At 54.9% G+C, this 20,717-nt stretch overlaps 1 protein-coding gene across 2 annotated transcripts in view; it reads left to right on the top strand.

Moving 5' to 3' along the window:
* The first annotated feature begins 6,319 nt into the window (after positions 1–6,319).
* CAMK2A (calcium/calmodulin dependent protein kinase II alpha) overlaps positions 6,320–20,717 on the top strand; it is a 63,267-nt gene continuing 48,869 nt past the window's right edge. For both annotated transcript variants that reach the window (XM_066344474.1, XM_066344473.1), the window contains exon 1: positions 6,320–6,523. In XM_066344474.1, the coding sequence (XP_066200571.1) occupies positions 6,462–6,523 (62 nt within the window). In that variant the 5' untranslated portion in view covers positions 6,320–6,461. The remainder of the gene's footprint in view (positions 6,524–20,717) is intronic.

The raw sequence follows: 20,717 nt of genomic DNA, 5'->3' as shown, positions 1-20,717 counted from the left end.
CTGGCCAGGCTCGTGGTTGTGGAGGAGCCCATGAACTTGATTAAAATGCAGTAACACAGAAGCAAGGGCTGTAGTGCTGTCTGTGAGCACATGTGGGTGTGTGCACGTGCGTCCTGGGGGCAGGTGGGGGCTCACCACTGGCCAAGTGAACGGGCGAGGAGGTGGGCAGCCTGGCCTGGGGGTGGGATGCGCGGTGGGAGGAGGGGTGTGGGGGTTTCAGAGCTTCCCTGCCGCATAGCGTGCCTCCATCCGCACACTGCGTTCTGCATCTCTCCCTTCAGGTTCCAGTCGGCGCAGCGTGTGTAGGCGAAAGCCCTGCTGTGAATTTTGAAAATAGTTATTTTTGTCGCTGGCAAAGGAGGCCTGTTAGGACTCGTCAGCTTGTGGATGAGCAGGATGGGTGGGGTGGGCTGGGGTGAGCGGTGCAGTGGAGGGGGTGTGAGTATTAGTTAAGAGCTAATACCCAGGGGTGGCTCAGCCCAGGAGTGAGGCTTTGTCCTGGGGCTGCAGAGCAGGGGTGACCTCTCATGCCCTGGCCCCTTTCTCCCAACCCTGGGCACCAACTGGAACCTTTCTCTAGCATGATAATGCCAGGGCTATGGAGAGCGGGGACCGGGTCTGACTGAGGCCTCTGATTCCAGACAGCCACAGTGATTCTGCCTCCTCAGGAGGGAGACTTAGAAGAAGTCACCCATGGCACAGTGTCCCAGGCCCAGTGTATCCCAAGGAGGGGTTGTCCACAGTCTGCCCACAGTCTGCTGGGGGCATGTCCCTGCTGTGGGAGCTGGGCCCTTTCAGAGTGATGGAGCCAGGGCTCCCCTGCATCTCTGGTTTGCACAAGTTGAGCCCGGCTCGAGGTGGCCCAGCCTTCAGCCTGATCCCTGCTTCTCTTCCTGGGCCCCTGCCCTTTGGAGCCACAAGTACAGAACTATAAAAGGTCCTTTTGGCTCTTTCCTGCACACCAACGCCTATCTCTTTAGCCAATCTGGCTCCAAAGGGGGAGCCCAGCTGGGGTTGGGGGCTAGCTTTTGGTCCTGATTTCCCAAGGAGGCTCAGTCTAATCTCCAACCCAGCCTAGAGTTCACCTGGCCGAGTCCTGCCTATCCCAGAGCCCAGCAAATGGCCCGGAAGCTCCTCTCAAGCTTCAGCCTGTGATCTGGTCCACAGCCCAGCAGTGCCCAAGCCTGCCTAACCAGCGTGCTGGCAACTGGCTCTGACCTGGGATGGATGAAGGGCTTGAGATGAGGAGTGACCAGGACTCAGGCATTGTGACAAGAGGCTCAGCTTGCTTGCTGTGGCTTCTGCTCAGCCCAGCAATCAGCATGGCTCCTGTTGCCCCCCCCCCAATCTGGCCTTTCATTCCCCCTTCATTCCCCCCAGCCAGGGCACCTGGGTCTATATTCTGTGTCAGGCCTTTGGTACCTGCAGATGCTTGCATCACCTGTGGTGGGGCGGGATGGCAGGGAGGCAGACCAGAGGCAGCTCTGGCCCTTTGGGGAACTGATCTGGGGAGTGGAGCCCAGAGAGCCAGACAAGCCCCCTTCCTCTTTGGCTAGACCAGACGGCAGCAGATCTGCCAGACTGATGGGTCTGAGCCAGAGGCGGCCCTATTGGTCTGGGCCCTACCTATGGAATCCTGAGCAATGGATGACCATTCTCCTAGGAGCCAGGAGAGAGCCCAAATCTGGTTGGAGGGGTTGGAGCCCAACCCCGGGCCTAGGCACCACTTGCTCCTCTCTTGGTGCTTGCCAGCCACCTTGGGACCCAGGCAAGCAGCCCTGCAGGCTCAGAACGGGGGAGGCAGAGCAGGGTAAAGGAAGGAGCCCTGTTCTGGGAGTCAGGTTTCAGACTGGGGTCTTGACTCTGCCCTGACACTGCGGGAGGGCAGTGTCCTCTCTCTGGGCCTCGGCCCCCCATCTGTAAGGGGCATGGGCTCCCTCAGGGCCCTTCCAGCCCTAGTGGAGGTCAAAGAACACTGAGCAGGGTGTGAAGTCACACAAACCCTAGGTGGGTGGGTCACGTCACATCTCTGCCAAACGGGCAATGACTGTACCTGTCTCATGGACATCCGTCGTGAGGTATAAGTAGTGTGATATGTCAAGTGCTTAGCACAGGGCCTGGCTCTAAAGTGGAAATAACTATTTTTCGTGTCCTTGGAGTCTGTGAAGGAACATCTTGTCCCCATATTTCTCAGGAGGAAGTGAAGGCTCCCATGGGAAAAAGATGTGCCATGAGCACTCACAGCCAATGGGAGGACTTGAACTTGGGTCCTCTAACTGCAGGTTGTGCTGTGCAGACATTGGCCCAACAGCTCTTGTCCTCTATCCCTTGGCTTTCTGCTTCCCCCTCCCCTGCAGGGAATGCGTCCTATGTGGGACACCTCGGGGGACAGTGCTGCTCCCTGACCCCTGACTTCTCTCCCTTCTGAGTACAGACCTGGCATTACTTATTGCAATGAGTTAACCAGCTCACCCTCTGCCTAGACCCTCTGCAGGATCACTTTTCTCTTGGCCCACTTTCCACTGATTCTGCCCCTACGCTCGCTGCCCTTAGTGGGACAGGCCTCGTGGGGACCGTTCGGATGGCGTGTTTTCTGTGGTTGCTGCCTGAGCCCCGCAGGACCCCGAGGTACTTGGGCATGTGCACGTAAGCATGTGTGTGGGCTGTGGGTGGCGGGACCTGAGTCGGCTGTCACGATGCTACTGGGGCTCTAATCTCCCCCCAGTCCCTACCCTGGCCCAGGAATTTGGCCCCGGTCCCCACTTGTCCCTTCCCGTCTATAAAGGGTACAGCCTGAATTCATGTTCATGTTCCCCATCCTAGCATGCCGGAGCTGTGCTCAGCAACCTGCAGGGCTCCCACCCCTGGCCACCAGCCCCTGGCACGCAATCCTGCTCTTGAGTACCACACACATATTGCAGATGGGGGCACATGTGCTGACTCGCATGCCTGCCATGGCCCTGGGAAGTGGGGAGTCTGGTAAGAACAGCCCCCCCCTGATGCAATCATCAGCTCATTCTCTCAGCGCCACGGAGGCAGGGCTGGCTCCTCACTGCCCGCCACTCCTGGGCACAGCTGCCAGTTTCGCACACACAGGGGAGGCAGTGAATTAGCGGTGCGTCCTCAGCAGGGTGGCAGTTACACTCTGGATAGGGTTGCTGATCCAAGGCAGTGCCCACACCCCTGTGCTAGGCTCTCGAAGTTTCAGAGGGTGTGTGTGTGTGTGAGAGAGAGAGAGAGAAAGAGTTGCCAAGGAGATCTTTTTCTCTTCTCCCTCCTCTTCCTCTGTCCCCCTCCTCTCCAGCCATCTCTGCACCATCAGGATCCCGCAGCCTGGGTCCTGCCCATTCCCCAGGACCTTGTGCACAGGGTCCGGCCGGCACTGGGAGGAAGAGAAGAGTGATGGAGGCCGACAGGAAGGGAGGGAGGTAGAAACCAGAAAGGAGGGAAAAGGAATGGGAAGGGAGATAGGGAGCACTAAGGCAGAGGACTCAAGGGAGGGAAGGGAGAAAATGGGCGAAAGGTAGAAAAGAAAGGAGAGCTGGAGAGAGAGATGGAAGTGGGGAAGAACAGAGAAATACGGGGACAGTGGTGATAGGATGGAGTGGGGTTGGACTGGCCCTGCCCCCTGAGGCCGCATAGGCCACTTCCGTGTGAGAGTGAGAGTGAAAGCTGGTCATCTATGCCTCCTTTGAGCCACTGCTGGCTTTTCCTGTGATGATGCCAGGACCTCCCCTGCCGCCATGTGCTCTGCTCTCTTCTGAACATGCTCCATTTCATGGGGGGAGGTGAGGAGGAGGAAATAGGGTGGTCAGGCTAGCACCAAGCCAAGCTATCACCTCCTTTGTTCAGAACATTAGATTCCCATTGATACAGCCTCATGCTTTGTGACCCCTCTCCTTCTAGCCCCAGTCCTTGGTTGTACAGGAATTTCTGCCAACTAAGCCTGGGCAAGGCTGCTGTTGAAATCGTGAGCTCAGCTCCAGTGGGGACTCGGAGAACAACACCACAAAGTGTTGAAGATGGTGTGAGCTCCCATGGTGCAGAGAGAGCAATGTGGAGAGGAAGGTCTTTTGAGTCCCTCAATAGTATTAATTCCAGTGTCAGCCACTGTGCTCAGCTCATTTAATCCATAGAACAGCCCTGGATGTAGGGAATATTTTTAACTCTACTTTACAGAAAAGGAAACTGAGGCACAGAGAAGTTAGAATACTTGTCCAAAATCACACAGCCTGTAGGTCGTGGAGTCGCTCTAACCACTGCATACTCTCCCCTCTTCTGGGCAATAACTGGGGTGCCCTTATATTACTCATGTATGAAAGCTTATTTCCTGCTGGGAACCAGCTAAAAGGTCTGGGGCAGGGAGATGGTGGTGCAGCCCTTCCCCCACTCCTTACTTACATATCTAGCCTCTAGTGGTGTTCTGCGCCCTGCCCGCTGCCCACCGGCTGTGAGCCCAGAGTACAGGCTTCTCTTCTTTGCCTCTGAATTGCAACGTTGGCGGCAGAAGCAGGAAGCATATTGTGCAAAGAAACAAAACTGAGTGGTTTTTCCTTTTTCTGAAGGTGGTAATGGTGCAATTAGTGGCTAAGCCATTACCCCTCCTCCCTTGCTCTCCTCCCCTCCTTCCCCTCTGTCTCCCTCCCGTTTCTCTTCTGGGAAGAAGAGGCTGTATCAGAGAGCCAACCCCATTGTTCCCACCCTTGACTTCCAGGAAAAGGGGTAGAATTTGGGGGAAGGGGTACCTGATGTCTCTAGGGGCCCCGGGACCTAGGGATGTGAGTCGGGGACATGCTGGGGTTGAGGATTACCAGCAAGCAGACACCTGTCTAGCAAATGAGGTGACCAGTAAGGTAATTTGGAGGTTCCGAGGGGGTGGGCTAGAAACCCAGAGGGTTTGGATCTCATCATTCAACCTGTGCTCATTGTGGGCAAATGCTGGCATGAGACCTCAGCCTGGCGGGCTGTGAAATGGACCTGAGTGGAGGGGGAGAGTGTGAAAGGTCTGAGATTCTAAGTTCAAGCCGGGGTGATGCAGGTGGCCACAGTCCTGCTTTAGACCTTCTTTTTTCTCTTCTAGATATTAAATAGAGGCTTCCACAGCCATTAGTCCACTCCATTTTCAAAGCCTTCTTCTGCAGTGGCAGCTTTGTTCTGTTTCGTAGAAAAGGAGCTGGAAGCTCAGAGAGTGGCAGTGACTTTCCCAGGGTCACACAGCACTAAATGTTGGAGCTGAAATTGAACTCAAATCTTTAAGCTCCAGTCTCCTTCCTTCTTAACCTCCCCCCTCCCGGGTTTTGGGGTGAAGTTTTGGGGCTACAGGTATGGCGACTGTCCTGAAGAATTAGAGTTTTCAGGAAAAGTGCCCATAAAATTTGGGAATGAGAGTTTCAGGGCAGGTCCACGACCACTTCCCTCCATGCCCGGCCGTTCTCCCTTCCCCTCTGCCTCCTCCACCTCTTTCATCTTGACTTGAAGCACAAGCAAAAACTGGGACATGAGCCCCAGGAGACCAGGTGTTCTTCGTCCCTCTGGGGCATGGGGTGGAGGAGAGGTTAGAGGGGACCGACTTTTATAGCTCTGAGAGGTAGGGATGAGCAGGACCTAAGCTTGTTCTTTTCAGAATCCTGGTGTCTTTTCTCCACTTTTTCCCTAAGCTAGCACGCCAGTGCGATGAACACAGTGGCAAAGAGCAGAGAGAGCAACAGCAAAATAAGAGAGAGTCAGAAGCAAAAGAGAAAAAAATACAAAGAGGAGCAGGGGGAAAGATTACAGTGAGGGAGAGAGATCCCAATGAATTAGCCATCATTTCCCTATAAACCTTAGAATCTGGCTGTTGCCAGGGCAACGGGGCAATACCTGTCTCTCCAGAGGAGCTGAAGTTGCCAGGGTAACTGCATCCTGTCTTTCTTGGGGACCATCTTGGAATGTGGCGCCCACCGTTACCATGGCAACTGCCTTTTTGCCCCACTTAATCCCATCTGAGGGACCCACAGTTGGAGGTGGGGGGGGTGGAAAGAGAGCAGACCACCTGTGGACTAAGTTTGTTCTCCCCTTCCTACAGCCTGTCCCCTGGTGCTACCACCCTGGGGGTGCTTAGTTCACCTGCCCCCCACCCCCAGGCCCACACATGCCTGCAGTATTGTGTGTGGTCGCCAGGGCGTCCTGGAGCAGGTTTTGCAGTGGAAGGCAGGCAGGTGTTGGGAGGCAGTTACCAGGGCAACGGGAACAGGGCGTTTCTGAGGTGGTTGCCATGGGGACCTGGATGCTGACGAAGGCTCGCGAGGCTGTGAGCAGCCACAGTGCCCTGCTCAGAAGCCGGGGGCTCGCCAGTCAAGCCGGCTCGAGGTTCTCACTCGGCAGCGCGGGCAGGCGAGTGGCCCCTGGTTCCAGGAGCAGAACAGCAGTGCCCCAGCCCGGGTTCTCCAGCCCCGAGCCTCGCCTGCCTGCACAGCACCAGGATGGCCACCATCACCTGCACCCGCTTCACAGAAGAGTACCAGCTCTTCGAAGAACTGGGAAAGTGAGTCACATGTTAGAGGGTACTGGAGGGCGCAGAGGGTTGGTGTCACGGGCAGGGGTGTGCACCTGCCATGTTTTCTGTGTTCACACGGGAAGGAAGGCTGTATGTGGTTGGGGGCACTTGCATGTGCAGAGTGCCAAGAACTGGCATGAGCATGTTTGCGGGTATACAGATAAGCCAAGGCCAGCTGGGCAAGTGTGTGTATAGGGGTAAAGGGTTGATGGTACACGCCAGTGAGTGCACACACACTCATGCACACATACATGCACATGACCTGGGCACACACAGTTTCTTAGAAACTCAGGGTTAAAAAGGGATTTTCCCATCAGCTGAGTTCAAGGCTGGAATTCTCTATGAGATTCTTTTGAGGTGGCCATCTGGTATCAATCAGAATACCTCTGGTGATAGAGACTTCACCACCTCCCTGGTAGTCCTCTTGGACTTGAGACACCTTTAGCGACTGTGCAGAGCGGCCAACTTCTCGGTGTAAGCACATCCTTTCTCCACTGCCCCCTCCCAGCTCCTCTAGGAGTGAGGGCATTGGTACAGCAGCGGTTAATAACTAGCGACTTGTGAGGCTTTCTGGGTGTTGGGAGGAGGGGAAGGGCAGTCGGGCAAGCTGGGAGGGGGCACTGCTGATGCAGGTGCCAGGGGTGTGATGGGGCACCAGCTCTGGTCCCTTGGCAAAGTTGTCCAGCTCTAGAGCTCATTTTCTGCTTCTGATGACTGGTGTGGAGAGAAGGCTGGGAGGATGGGGGGAGAGGAGAACCCCGTGGGGTAGCCCAGCAGGCTGTGGAGTGTCAGGGAAGCATCCTGGATGTCCCCAGCGGGGTCTGTGGAAAATGCAGGGATGGACCCAGGGTGAGGGCGCAGTTTGGAGGCATAGTTTACACTATGGGCAAAGCAGTTCCAATGCCCTGGGTGGTTCTGCTCTAGCAGCAGGAGTGCCAGGGAGAGGGGCCCCACGAGTGGATACGTGCTGGGGTGAGGTCTGGAAGTGCACACACAAGAGTGCATTTTGATGTGTGTTGTATAAGGACTGACTCTGGGGTACACTGATGTGCACTGAAATGGTGTGCAAGTGTTCATGTGTGTGCACCAGGAGGAGGTGCTGGCATATGCTTCTTGTGTAAAGCCTGAAAATGCAAGTGTGCCCTGCAAACATGGATGTGTGCAAGTGGCACAAAGGTGATGTTGGCTGGTTTGCAAGGAAGTGAAGGTCTGAACGTGTGTGACATGTATGGCAAGCCAGAGCTGTGTACACATCAGCAAGCAATGTGTGTGAAGTCTGGACATGTGCAAACATATGTCTGTGTAAGGATACCCATCTGGGACTTGGGCACTTTGGTGTCCCTGTGAGGTCTGGACATGCACATCCATGTGAGGACATGGGGCATGCACACAGGAATGTGTGTGTGAGGCCTGAGCCCATAGGCTCGGGTGGAAGTGTGGGTGTTGTGAGCTCATGCTGGTGTCTGCATATGTGTGGGAGGTGGGCCTATGGCTGTGTACAAGTAGGCGGCCTGCACACACACACTTGCACACTGGGCAATCCTGACACCTACAGGCACACGCCAGCTCTTTCGTACAGAAACACAACCATGTGCAGATGTATGTTCCCTCTTGTCCACAGACTTCTTGTCTTTCTGAGTGCCGGGGTAGGGGAACAATGTTCAGGGCTGTTCTGGAGGACTGAGGCTGTCTGCCAAACTTGTGCAGGGACCCCCATCTCAGCTGGCTTCCCGTGCCCACTGGAGCCCAAGGAGTCCCTGATTAGCTGGGAGGTGCCTTTCAGGCTGCGACCAAGGCTCGGTTCCAGGAGGACTGCGTCACAGAGTGCAGTAAGATGGAGTTAAGATGTGACTCAGGTGCTCAAAATGACAGTAAAAGTAATGTTTTGCCCCAGGAGGGCATGGAGATCATGAAGACTGGGTGCTGTGAGGCACTTAGCGGAGAGCCTTCTCAGCTCTGCTGCCTGCCAGGGTGCTTGGAGGAGGGAGCGGGGCTGGGGCAGCACTTCAGGGGCGGGGAGCCCCGGTGGGTCCATGGCAGGGAAGCCGAGGGTGGCAGGCATGGCCAGGCCTTGTCTAATCCACTTCAGACCTCTTCCTTCCAGAATCATCAGTGCTCTTAACCTTTTTTTAGGTCATGTATCCCTCCAGGAATTTGATGAAAAGCTAAGTCTACATTCCTTAGGAAAATGCACAAACCTCAAATATGTTGCATGCAATGTCAGGAGCTTGCAGGACATCAGAAAGGCTGTGCATGGGACCCTGGTTAAGGATGCTTCTTTGGAAAAAAGGGGACAAGGACCCACACCTCTGATGCCAGGATTGCACTGGGAGGAGGGTCTTCTGCTCTGCATGGCAGCTTCAGCCCAGGAGCTCAGTGGGGCAGGTAGGGGTAGTGTCCAGCATAGGCCTAGGCTCTGGACCTCGCCACCCATAGCCCAGTGACATTGGGCAGGCTGTGGCATGTCCCCACCCCCCACCCCCTGCCCCACCTATAATCTGGAGATTAAAAGAGTTGTAGGGATGTAATGAGATGGTGCGGGTGAAGATGCAGTGACAAGCCTGGCATGCAGTGGACCTTCCAGAAAGGATTGCTTCCGGGGACTGGAGCACTGAAGATGCCTGCAGGGCCCATCCTTCAATTGGTGACTCAAGGTCCCTGCCAGCCAGGACACTGCAGTCACCACCCAGCAGCTGAACCCCCATTCCAGGAGCCTACTTCAGATCACTGGCAGAGGCAATTGGGTGGGTCCTACATGGGGACATGGGAGACTTTGGACCTCATTATTTTTATTTATTTTTTTTTTAGTGAGAGAGACAGAGACAGAGAGAAGGACAGCTAAGGACAGATAGGAACGGAGAGAAATGAGAAGCATCAATTCTTCATTGTAGCACTTTAGTTGTTCATTGATTACTTTCTCATATGTGCCTTGACTGGGCGGGGGGGGGGGGTGTCTAGCGAGCCCGTGACCCCTTGCTCAAGCCAGAGATCTTTGGGCTCCAGCCAGTGGCCATGGGGTCATGTCTATGATCTCATGCTCAAACCAGCAACCCCGCACTCAAGCTGGTGAGCCCACACTCAAACCGGTGACCTCGGGGTTTCGAACCTGAGTCCTCTAGCATCCCAGGCCGAAGCTCTATCCATTGTGCCACTGCCAGTTCAGGCTGGACCTCCTTCTGCAGAGTCCTGGGCTGCCCAGCTGGGGAAGAGGACATGTGTCTCTCGAAGACTTCCTGGTGTCCTGCCCAGTGAGGTTTGGCTCGTGATAGCAGGCATTCCTTTGAAGAGCCCAGGAGTAGGACTGGCTGAAGGTGTAAGAGAAGCTGCCCCTCTCCCTCCTGGGGTGCAGCTAGCTGGGGGTGTGTGGGCTGGAGGCAGTGCCCTGGGCAAGGGCTTCTAATGGCCTCTTGATGCTCTGGAGGAAGGTCCCACTGCAGCGTATGACTCAGATAAATCAGGAATTGATTCCAGGTCCCCTAGAGGAGTGAAGTGGGGCTGTCTCTTGGAACCCAGAACCTAGCTCATTCTCCCCTTCCCTGACCCCAATCCTCCTTCCTCCCAGGGGATGAGAAAAATGAAAGCCCGGACCTCAGGAGCACAGAAGCTTATTGGGAGGCAGGCTGCAGTGTCGCCAGCTCCGGTCAGGTGGCAGGTGGCCCTGTGCAGTCAGGCCACAGCTCCCGGTAACCCGACAGGCATTCTCTGTTCTCCAAAGACCAGGGTCAGGGAAAGGGGTTAGTTTCCAGGAGGTGGAGAAGGAGGATGCCTCCTCCAGCCTCTGACATTCTCTGGGCTCTGGCTCCCACTTGCAGGAGAGGTTAGGGAGGCCGAGAATTGCCCTGCAGCCTGTGTAATCACCAGGCAGTAGAGGAAGAGCCTCTGAAGGAGATATTACTTGAGAGGAGGAGAGGGGAGGGGGGACTGGAGAGCAGGTGCAAACACACTCTCCTCTCCAGAAACGGGGATCTGAAGTGGACTCAATGGCAGTGTTGGGGCCAGGGGAGGGGTCCCAGGGGCCAGCAAGGTCAGCAGAGGGGGGCAGAGAGCTGGCTCGGGAGCTGCTGCCCCCTCTAATGCCCAGGGCTTTGTATCGTGAACTGGACCTGGGTCGGGCTGACCAGGGAGTGACACTGGGGCCCAGAGGCACTTGGGTGTCCGGGTCCTGGGTGCATAGTTCCTCCCCGGGGACGAAACTAATGTCTGCAAAATGTGCTTAGCTGTCCGGCCTTTCCCTGGCAGAGCTGTTAGGAGGATCGATGATGTAATGCTGTAGAGAGAGGGCACCTGGGCGGGCATGGACGCACCACCCAAAGACGGCTGTTGTGCTTTTATTTTGTTTCTAATAACCGGTCGCATTCACAGCACTTTGGGGCCGGCGAGGCCCTTCTCCTTCCATGAGCTCATCTGTACGGGAGGCAGAGGGCTTACTCCTCCATCTCACAGATGAGCAGACTGAGGCTTGAGCAGGAAGAACAACTGGCTTGGGGACTGGTGGCAGCCCTTACACTTATCTGTAGGTCTCCAGCGCCGACATATGCGGGAAGGTTGGTGAGAAGGTCCCCTCCGTGCACCGTGTCTGGGGAACACTACTGGGGAGAGGGGTGGCGGCCTGGTGGGTGAGGGGACTCTGAGCTGTCACTTATTTTCAAATCATAATTCTGCCTCTCATTTATTGGACCACCCTGAGTGGATCTCTTGTCCTTGGTGTATCTCAACTTTATCATCTGTAAAATGGGACCAGAATAGCTCTGCTGATGCTACAACACCCCATTAGAGTTGCTGCCTTCCTTAGGCTCCCTCTGTGGGAGGCACACAGGAAATTTCAGAATCCCAGAACCTCAGAACGGGAAGCACCATGGGCACTGTCTCTAGTCATAGCACAGATGGTGCAGGCGGTACCCGGAGAGAAATGGTTCGCCCAAGGCCACAGGAAGAGGAGTCCGGGGACCAGATGACATGCAGGGGCCAGAGGCCAAGGGTGGAAAGCTGGAAAGCAGGTCCTCAAGGAGGGGTTGGCAGGGACAAGGGAGGAGACGGCCTTTCCTGCCCCCCCCCCCCCGCAAGCCTTCAGAGCGGCAGGCACGCACATGTTCTGGTGCGTGCGGCAGCCCTCCGCCCACACACAGCTGCCCCCACACAGGCTGAGACACACAGACACTCTGCCGGGCCTCCCGCTGCCCGCCTCCCTGCACAAGCACACAATGACACTGCTGCCAGCACCCTGTAGTCCGGGGCCCTGGGGCTCTCAGGGGGTGAGGGCAGAGCCTGGGAACGCAACACTGGCACCCTGTTGCTGGTGCGTGTGCACCAACACATTCATGCCAAGGGACTCGTGTGTGCACACACACACTGGCTCCAACTGGGCAGTAAGCACACATCCACCTCCCAGTGCAGAGAGGAGGGACTGGCCCGGCTTCGGGCTACCTGTATCTATCTTTATCTCTGTCATCTCTCTCCCCCCCCCTTCCCTCTCTCCTTTTCTCTGTGTCTCCCTGGTCTCGGTCTCTTTTTCTGTCTCTCCCTTGCCCTCTCTTTGTGTGGGTACCTTTGCCGCAGTTCACCCTCTCCTGCATGCATGTTGCCCATGTCACATTCTCTTCTGAGCTTCTCCGTGGCACAGTAGGAAGCCTCCCATCCCAGGCCAGCCTGGTGCAGCCCCCAGAGCATGTTGAAACTTGCTGAGGTATAGCCTGGGCACGCTGGGTGCTCGTGGGGCATGTCTGCCCACCAACATGTCCGGTGGGGCTGTCGGGCCAGTGGGACCGTCTGCGCTAGAGAAGCTTGAAGGTCTTGGTTGTCTTGGGATCATGTGAAAGGAGGAATGTCTATGACTCTTAGATTCATCGATTCAACAAGTATTCCCAAGCACATTCTCTGCTCCCAGCCGCGGGCTGAACCCAGCAGGTAGGTACCACATGCAAGATTTAGGTAGTTTCTGCCTCCCTGGGGCTTACGGACTAGCGGGAAGCTGACATTAATTAAATCACGTCAGGAATTATTTAAATACAACTGTACAAGGGCTCTGAGCACAGACTTGGAACTATGAGCTGTAAAGAGACCCTAATTAGTTGGGGTGAGGGAGGTATCAGGGAAGGCTCCCCTGAGGAGGTGACATTAGGGAGCTGGAGGCTGAATAAGAGTTCATCGGAGGGAAGAGACTGGAAGAGTGTTTCTGAGATTGGGAACAGCACAGGCGAAGTCTCTGAGGTGTGTGTTTCGATGGAACATGTCAGTTTGGGGGAAACGAAGGTTCTCACTCTCCTTAGGCCTTCTCAGCCTGCCCCCACCTTTTGGATGCATGGAGCCTAGAAGGAATATTAAAAATCTGTCGATTGTCTAGAAGAGGGGGCCAGGCAGGGTGGTGAAGGTCTCAAGTGAGAGAGGGCTGAGGAGCTGGGAGACTTTAGCAGGAAGAGGAGACCCCTAGGTGTGGGGGTGGTGTCCTCTTCCCTCATGTGCCAGGGATGTCCTAGGGCCCCCAGAGCAGGGAGCAAATGTGTAGAGTAACAGGGAGGTGATTTCGGCCCAATGTAAGGGAGAACCGTGTTATGGTCGGAACTGCTCCTCTACCCCTAGGTGGACGTGTTCTCAGGGGAGAGTGAGCACTCTGGTAGCAGAGGTGAGCATATTCACAGCCCTGTCCCAGCCCGGTGCCCCTGTTTCCCTCCTGCCCCATATCCCTCCCTTGCCCAGTGAGATGCTTTGCTGAATGCATGAAGTGGGAAACGGTTTAGGGTCCAGAATGTCCTCAGTCCCACGCAGAATATCAGACCGAGGGGTGCTCTTTGTCTTACGGATGGGGAACAAAGGCCCAAAGAGGGCCAGAGTCTTGCCTGAGGGCATCCAACCCAGGGACACACAGAAATGGGGTGTCCTTTTTCCAGTCTGCTGCTTGGCCCCTGGAGCACCTCTGAGCCCTCCGAGAGCCACTGGGGTATGCAGGGGGACAGAGCCAGCCCGGAGGCCACCTGAGGCTGCAGAGAACGCACCCCCTTAGCACCTCCCTGGCTTCGCCTGCTCTGGTCCTGTCTCCAGGTTCTGTGAATATTTTTTTCTTTTTTCTTTTTGTAACCCATTCAAGAAAACCCATGCACAGCCAAAACAAGGGACTTCTGCTGGTTCAGTGTTCCCTGCAGCAAACAGAATCTTCCGGTCCCCAGGCCTTCTGTGTCCCCCACAAGACTTCTGCTGGGTTGGCGTGGGGCAGGCCCCGGGGGGTGCAGGACAGCTCGAACACACTGTGTCCCTGCGGCATCTTCTGGAGTCTGCGAGTGGGCGGCTGCAGCCGGGGCTGGGAGGAGGGATGTGTGGTTTCGCTAATAGGGCCTAGGTTTTTCTGGCTGTAACATGCTGTCATTTGTGGAGTTCTGGGAGAGCTACTGCGGTGAGCTGGGGAGAAGAGAGAGAAAGGCAAGGAAGAAGGGTCCTGAGCCCCCAGCCCCTATCCTCTCTGCTCTGTCTGCCATTTGGGGACTTGCATAGCTGGGTTCTGGTTTTTTGTTACTAATAAGGGGCACTGCTGCTTAACATGAAAGAAGTAAAAAGAGAGAAAGGGCTTAAGAACAAGTTATTTCACATTTGGGTAAACTGAGACCCACACAGGTGCAGGGATTTGCTTCAAGTACATAGAGGTGGGTGTTGTGAGGAAGGATAGTCCTCTTGTTTCTGAACAAATCTGATGCCAGCTTTTTAGCTATTTTGGGAACCTAGGGAGAACCTCACAAAATCTCATGAGCCCCAGCCAGTCTCCCCGGAAAAATACACCTCACTGCAACTCACAGAATGTTGTCTATTACTTCCCACAGATCCCCCTACTCTAAAGCCTGCCTGTGGCCCCCTAGTTAGGTAGGGCCCTGTCTGATCTGAGAGTATAGAATATTGGAAAGAGCAATGGAAGATGAAGCAGGCTTTCTGGGTTCAAGGTCTTGGTCTCAATTTCTCCATTTGTGGGATGGGGAGATAGTGGACTTCTATAATAAGCTATCACTGGGCATAGCAGCTTTTGATGCAGCCACAGGTGGCCCACACTATGGCCCCTTGGGTGGAACTGCCCCCATGACCTACCCCAGCTCTGAGCCTTTCCTCAGATATGCTAACCCTGTCTGCTCTGGGTTCCACACCCCAGACCTTGCTCTGTGTTGAGTGTTCAGATCAACTGACTTGGGCTGTGAGTTACTGATCACTAAGAGGTTGTAGATATGAATTCTCCCACAAATAGCAGGTCTGTCCGCATTTGACCAGGTACTTCTGATACCACCCAACTCATCGTAGAAAGGTAGAACGCTTAGGGGTCTTAACTGACAGTGGGGAGGCCTTTGAGGAGAAGGTGGACTTTGATTACAAGGTGCCCACTATGTAGCGTGCAGGCAAGATGGTGAGCAGCTAGAAATCTGGGACTAGAATTCTGGAGAGGTGGGGGCTATCTAGAAGCAGATTTCCATCTTGAGTGATGGTCAGTGGCTTTCACCATTTGAGGGGGTTGTGTGTCACAGAACCCTTTGTGAAGGGTTGCACCCTCTGCCCAGAACAATGCACAGGCACAATAATTTTATTAAAATTTTAGATGTGTTTGCTAATGCCCAGAGCCTCCCCAGAGATCCCAGCTAATGGTTTGGGTGAATGAGATGAAGGGGAAATAGAAAGAGAATGGTGGAGAGAGAACAGGGAGCGGTGATGTCGGGGTGAGGGGGGGGAGATGAGGAAGAGAAAACAATGTCAGCGAGGGAGGGGCAGAGAGAGTGCCTTGACCCAGAAACAAAAAGGAAGAGCGACCTCAAAGCTCGGTGGTCAGTGGAGCTAAACGCCACCTGGTATGGGGCAGGCAGGGCTGATCGTTACCAGTGGGGCTGAGGCTGGGGGGGCACTGGGTGGGTGGGCCTGGCACAGCTTTCCTTCCAGGGCGCCCGGGGGTGGGAGCCAGATTGTAGTGGGTTCATGTGGGAGGTGGGAAGAGGAGGCGGCGGATGTCGGACACTTGTTCTGGAAGTTTGGCAGCGAGGAAGGGAAGAAGGAAGCGGCCCAGGCTGCTGAGTCTAAAGGTTCTTAGTTTTTAAATTTATTTTTTTATTTCGGGGCAGAGTGGTTGTTTATTTTTCCAGAGTGAGGGAGACCTGGGTGTGTTGGCAGAAGCAGCCAATGAAGCACTGTCAGGACCCCTGACAACCGGACCTCCGAGGAGTATGGAGTGAGGCAGGGGCTGATGACTATGCCATCTCCAGAGGCCCCCCCAAATAGTGTTCCCGTCTGCTGAGACCCACAGGCTCGGAGCACTTAGAGGATGCTGGCAGTGACTAGCCTTGGGTCATAGGAATCTCTTCCCAACCCTACGTAGTAAAGCCTTCTCACAAGTGGCCCCAAAGCAAGTGGGACGAGGGCTCCTCATCTCCATCTTTCAAATAGGGAAACTGAGGCCCAGAAGGATAAGCGAGCTGGTAGCCACGTGGGGTGAGGACCCAGGTCTTTCTACTCCCCATCAGATGTTCCTGGCACTGCACCTGGCTGCCATGTCAGTGTTTTGGGGTGTTTCAGGCCAGCAACTCCCAGGACACCATGCCTGCCAGGCAGCCGGCAGCTCCCAGGACACCATGCCCGCCAGGCGGCCGGCAACTCCCAGGACACCATGCCCGCCAGGCGGCCGGCAACTCCCAGGACACCATGCCCGCCAGGCAGCCAGCAAGCAATTTCCAGTGTGATTCCTGCTTTTTACAGCCCATTAGCACGTCCCCGCATTCTCAGCCGCTGGACCGCTCTCCCGTGCCCTCTCCGTCTGTCGTTGGAGAGTCCGCACGCATGGCCTCCTTCCCCCTCGCATTCATGGGGCTTGCATTCATGCCCGCACACACCCAGGGGCAGGCTGCCCTGTCGGGGGGGGGGGCAGCCCCTTTCCCCTCCTCTCCATGGCCCCTCCCTCCTCTCCCCACTTGATTCTTCCCTGAGCTTGGCAAACAAGGTCCATTTTGTTTCTGACGATGCCAGCTGTTCTCATCACTTCGTAGGTAATGACGCCTATAAAAGGCATTGTTTCCTGATCATTTACTGTACTCCAGGGACTGGGCTAACCCGTTGCATGCCTTATTATCTCATGGAATCCTTGAAAAAGATTCACAGGGTGGGCACTGTTCTTACCTAATTTTACAGGAGAAGAAAGAGGTTTACCAAGGTTAAGGAACTTGTTAGCAAGCGGCTGAACCACTATTTGAACTCTGGTTGGTCTGGTTCTTGAGAGCCTGTTCTGATCTGTGTAGAACTTCACTATCCAATAAGGGGTCGTGAGCCACATATAGTTATTTAAATGAGATAGAATTAAAAGTTCAGTTCACCAGTCCTACTAGCCACATCCCCAGTGCTATAGACATGTGAGGCTAGTGACTTCCACCCTGGACAGCACAGACCAATCCCATCAACGCAGAAAGTTCTGTTGGATGTCGATGGTGTAGAAGATTAAAGATGAGGAGACCTCTGCTGTTAGCCTTCTCCCTACTCCAATCCCATGTGGCAGGTGAAGAAACTAAGTCCACCGTGATGCAGAGCTCCTGTCCAAGACCTCTCAGCATGACCGAGACCTGAGATTCTGTCCCTTCAGTGTCTACCTGTCACACTCTGTGACCCTCTGGATAACATGGATACATACTTTGTACCTAGGGTGACACGTCTGTGCTTTGTCACACCCAGAGCCACATGGCATCATGCACACCAGGGCAATGACCTTGCTTCTGACACACACCTCTGGGCAGACATCTCCTTGACCCCTTTGCACCCAAGAACACGTTCACAGGCATTCCCAGTACCCGCCCAGCTCACCCTACACTCACATGACCTTACGTGCGGTCCCTGTTCCTTCTTCTTGGGAGCCCTGGCCACTCCCTCCACCCTGCCCTCTCCACCTGGTCGCCCTGCCCTCTCACACTCTGTCCTGTTTCCAAGCTCATGCCCACCCACTTGCTGGCCACCTGCTCAGCTCAGGGCCGGGGGAGGCGTGGGCTGGCTCTTCTCTTTGCCAAGACAGCTGCGCTGTGGCCACTCGCTCACGCAGGACGAGGATGCAGAAAAATGCCCTTCTCAAACAGAAGATAAAAGAGGGGGAAGTTAGGGCAGCAGGCTCGCTGCCTCCACTCTCATTTTTGCTACAGACTTTCCTCTGCTCCTCATCTCCCCGATCTCAGTGCCTTGGCCGGCAGGAGGCATCCTGCCTACTACGGAGATCTGAGGCCGCACAGGTGGAGAAAGGGACCCCTTGGCTCAGGTCCTTCCTCGCCCCATTTGAAGCTTTATGTGCCCAGAGTTGTGTAGAGGTTGTCTCCCTGAATCCCCCCAGCATAGCTAAGAGGTGGATGCTATTATTATTCCTATTTTAGAGGAGGAGACAGAGACATGTGGCACCGAGTTAAATGTCACTCAGTCAGTTGCAGGTTGAGTCTGGGCTTTGTGAGCCCAAAGCCCCTGCACTTGAGGGTCATACTCTCTGTCTTTGATGGTATCATAAGAGCACTTGCAGGGGACCTGGGTTCTCTTCACAGCCTCACCAAGAATATACCTGCTCACGGAGGCCTCAGTTTCCTGATACGTTAAATGGGAGCTCAGAATTCCAACAGTGAGGGCCCAGAAGGAGCTCGGTGATGGATGTGCATTGAAGGGAGGATGCCCCCTGGGTGTGTGAGCCCAGTGTCCTTTGGATCAGTAGCTCTGAATTGGTTTTGATAAACTCCTCCCTCTGAGCGTCTGCTAAAAGCCATTAGTCCTTGCCCCAGAAAAAAAAAGAGACACTCATACCTCCACTCAGAGGCACAGGATGTCTTTCGGGGGGGTACACGACCCCTGAGGCCGCCCCACCCATGGCCTGGACCTTTAGTTAGAACCTGGGATTTACCCAAAAGCTCGGGGCTGTGTTCTGAGGAGGAAGGTGAGGACGTCTCCGGTTTTATAGGTGGAATTCTTCGGACCTCAGCTCCTGGAACAGAGCCAAGTTCGTGGGGCCTGTGAGGCCTCTGTGCTCCCAGCCCCACGTGACACCCTCTCAGTGCTGTTTCTGGGGCACGGCGGGCATCAGGCAGGACTTCCCCAGACGGTGGGCAAGGCAGGCCCAAGCTGGCCGGGACAGCGTTTTAAATTAAAATCTAGGTTTCCTGGGTCCTCACTCAGAGGTTCTAATTCCATAGGTCTGAATGGGGCCTGAGAACAACTGGGTTTTTTTAATAAAGACCCACCCCCACCCCCAAGGGATTCTGAAGCAGCCAGAGTGATAACCGTTGATCTTAGGTCTTTCCCTAGAAGGGAGTTTGGACCAGGCATGGATTAGATGTCAGTGAGCAGGACTAAACCCAGCCCGGCTCTCAGGAGCTTACAGCCTCCTCCCTTCTCTGCCCTCTCTCCCTGGGGCTCCTGGAACCTTCCCTAGAAGTGGCCACCTTAGCTGTTCTCTCTCCTGGGACCTTTGAAAGTCGTGGCCGAGCAGAGGACCTGAGCAGGGAACTTCAGGCCTCGGGACCATCCCCCTACCTGGGTAGCGTGGGCACCTTTAAGAGACCAGTTGGACCCTACCTGCCTCAGATGCCTGTTCTTATTCCTAACGCCCCTGACTGAACATCCTCTCCCCTGTCTCATTTCAGTCCTTCTCAGTGCTTCTTAAATCGACCCCCTGTTCCTGCAAATGACATCTGTAGACTTCCACTTGGTAGCAGACATTGGGTACCTGGGCGTGGGGTCAGGTGGGAGAGACGAACAGAACGGGAGTAGCAGCGGCACACCGGGGCTGGATGGCGAGGTACTCCGTGTCTGGGAGCATGCACAAGAGGCCCTGGGACAGAAGGGCTCTCAGGGAGGGTGACCCAGGCTTGCTTCTTTCCTCCAGGTGAGGGACAGGCAGGGAGCCACCTCTTGGGAGGGGCCCGTTGCTGTGTGAGGCCATCCATGTGTTCTGAATTCTGGCTTTCTCCAGCTTTCCTGCCAGGTCATATTTCCTACTCTCCAGCCCCCCTCCCAGCTCTTCCTTCCTCATTTCCCCCAGTTCCCCACCATCCCCTCATGTTCCCTCTGTGCTGCCCGGACACAAAGCAGCGACATGATGCCCAGAGCGTGTGCAGAAAGGGCGTCTGTGCCAGCCTGCAGGCTTCCTCGGGGCCTGCCAGCGTCCGCCTCTGTGCTCATCAGCCTCATCTTGGTTGCTTGGACCTACTTGTATGCTTGGGGTGGGGGTGGGGGTGGGAATCAAAGTTTGGAGGCTGTGATGGGCTGCGGCCATGGCAGGAACCTGGACATGCAGGCCGGGAAGCTGCGGGCTCGCTGGTGGGGGAGGAGCCAAACACCTGGGCGTGCAAATGTCTGAGTTCTGGCTGCGGGCCTGCCTGAAACTAGCTGTGGACCTCAAGCAATCCACGCTGAGCAACCCTGAAGCTCAGCCTTGAGTTCCACTCCAGACTTAAGGGATCAGAATCTGCATTTTAGCAAGACACCTGGGTAATTTGTATGGACCTTAAAAATGGGGAAGCTGGTTCCACAGACTTGCTTCTTGCCATGAGCCTCTGGTTAAGGGTGGTAATGTTGGTGAGCACGGTCAATGTCCAGCCCCTCAGGGGCCTCCTCTGTGATATGAAGGGGTCAGACCAGATAACCTTTGGGGTAGAGGGTATAACATGGCACCCAGAGGCCAGATCTAGCCCTCAGACTAGTTTGGTTTGGCCAGATCCTATCTTTACATATTTCTAAAAAATAAGGGGCTAGTATTTTAAAATTGAGATATTTCATATTAATACTTGCTTCAAGTTCTTTTCCAACCACCAATCCTTTGAGGATAAAAATCCCAGGAACCTCTTAAACATATGAAAAGATGCCCAGCCTCACTCTTAGAATGAGAATTATAAATCAGGTTGCCACTCGCCACCTGTCTAACTAGCAAAGACAAGAAAATTTGACAGCGCACCGTGTGGACAAGAGTGGAGGAGAATGGTCCCTTCACCATAAGTTGGTACAATCTCTAAGACGGAAAATCTCTCGTTGTCTTTCAAAGTCATTTATGAAACCACACCTTCCCTTTGATCAAATAACACCAGCTCTAGAAATTTATCCACAAACGCACACGTGGGCAACCTAACTCTAATGCATACCTATAAGGTTAGCCATTGCAGCACCGTGTGTAATAGCTATAGGTGGGAACTAAATTAATTGCCCATTGACAGGAGAGTAGCTA

The sequence above is a fragment of the Saccopteryx leptura genome, chromosome 6 (genome assembly GCF_036850995.1).
Source record: "Saccopteryx leptura isolate mSacLep1 chromosome 6, mSacLep1_pri_phased_curated, whole genome shotgun sequence".
Taxonomy (NCBI): Eukaryota; Metazoa; Chordata; class Mammalia; order Chiroptera; family Emballonuridae; genus Saccopteryx; species Saccopteryx leptura.
The sequence above is the reverse complement of the archived record's forward strand: the minus strand, read 5'-3'. Positions and strand labels throughout refer to the sequence as shown.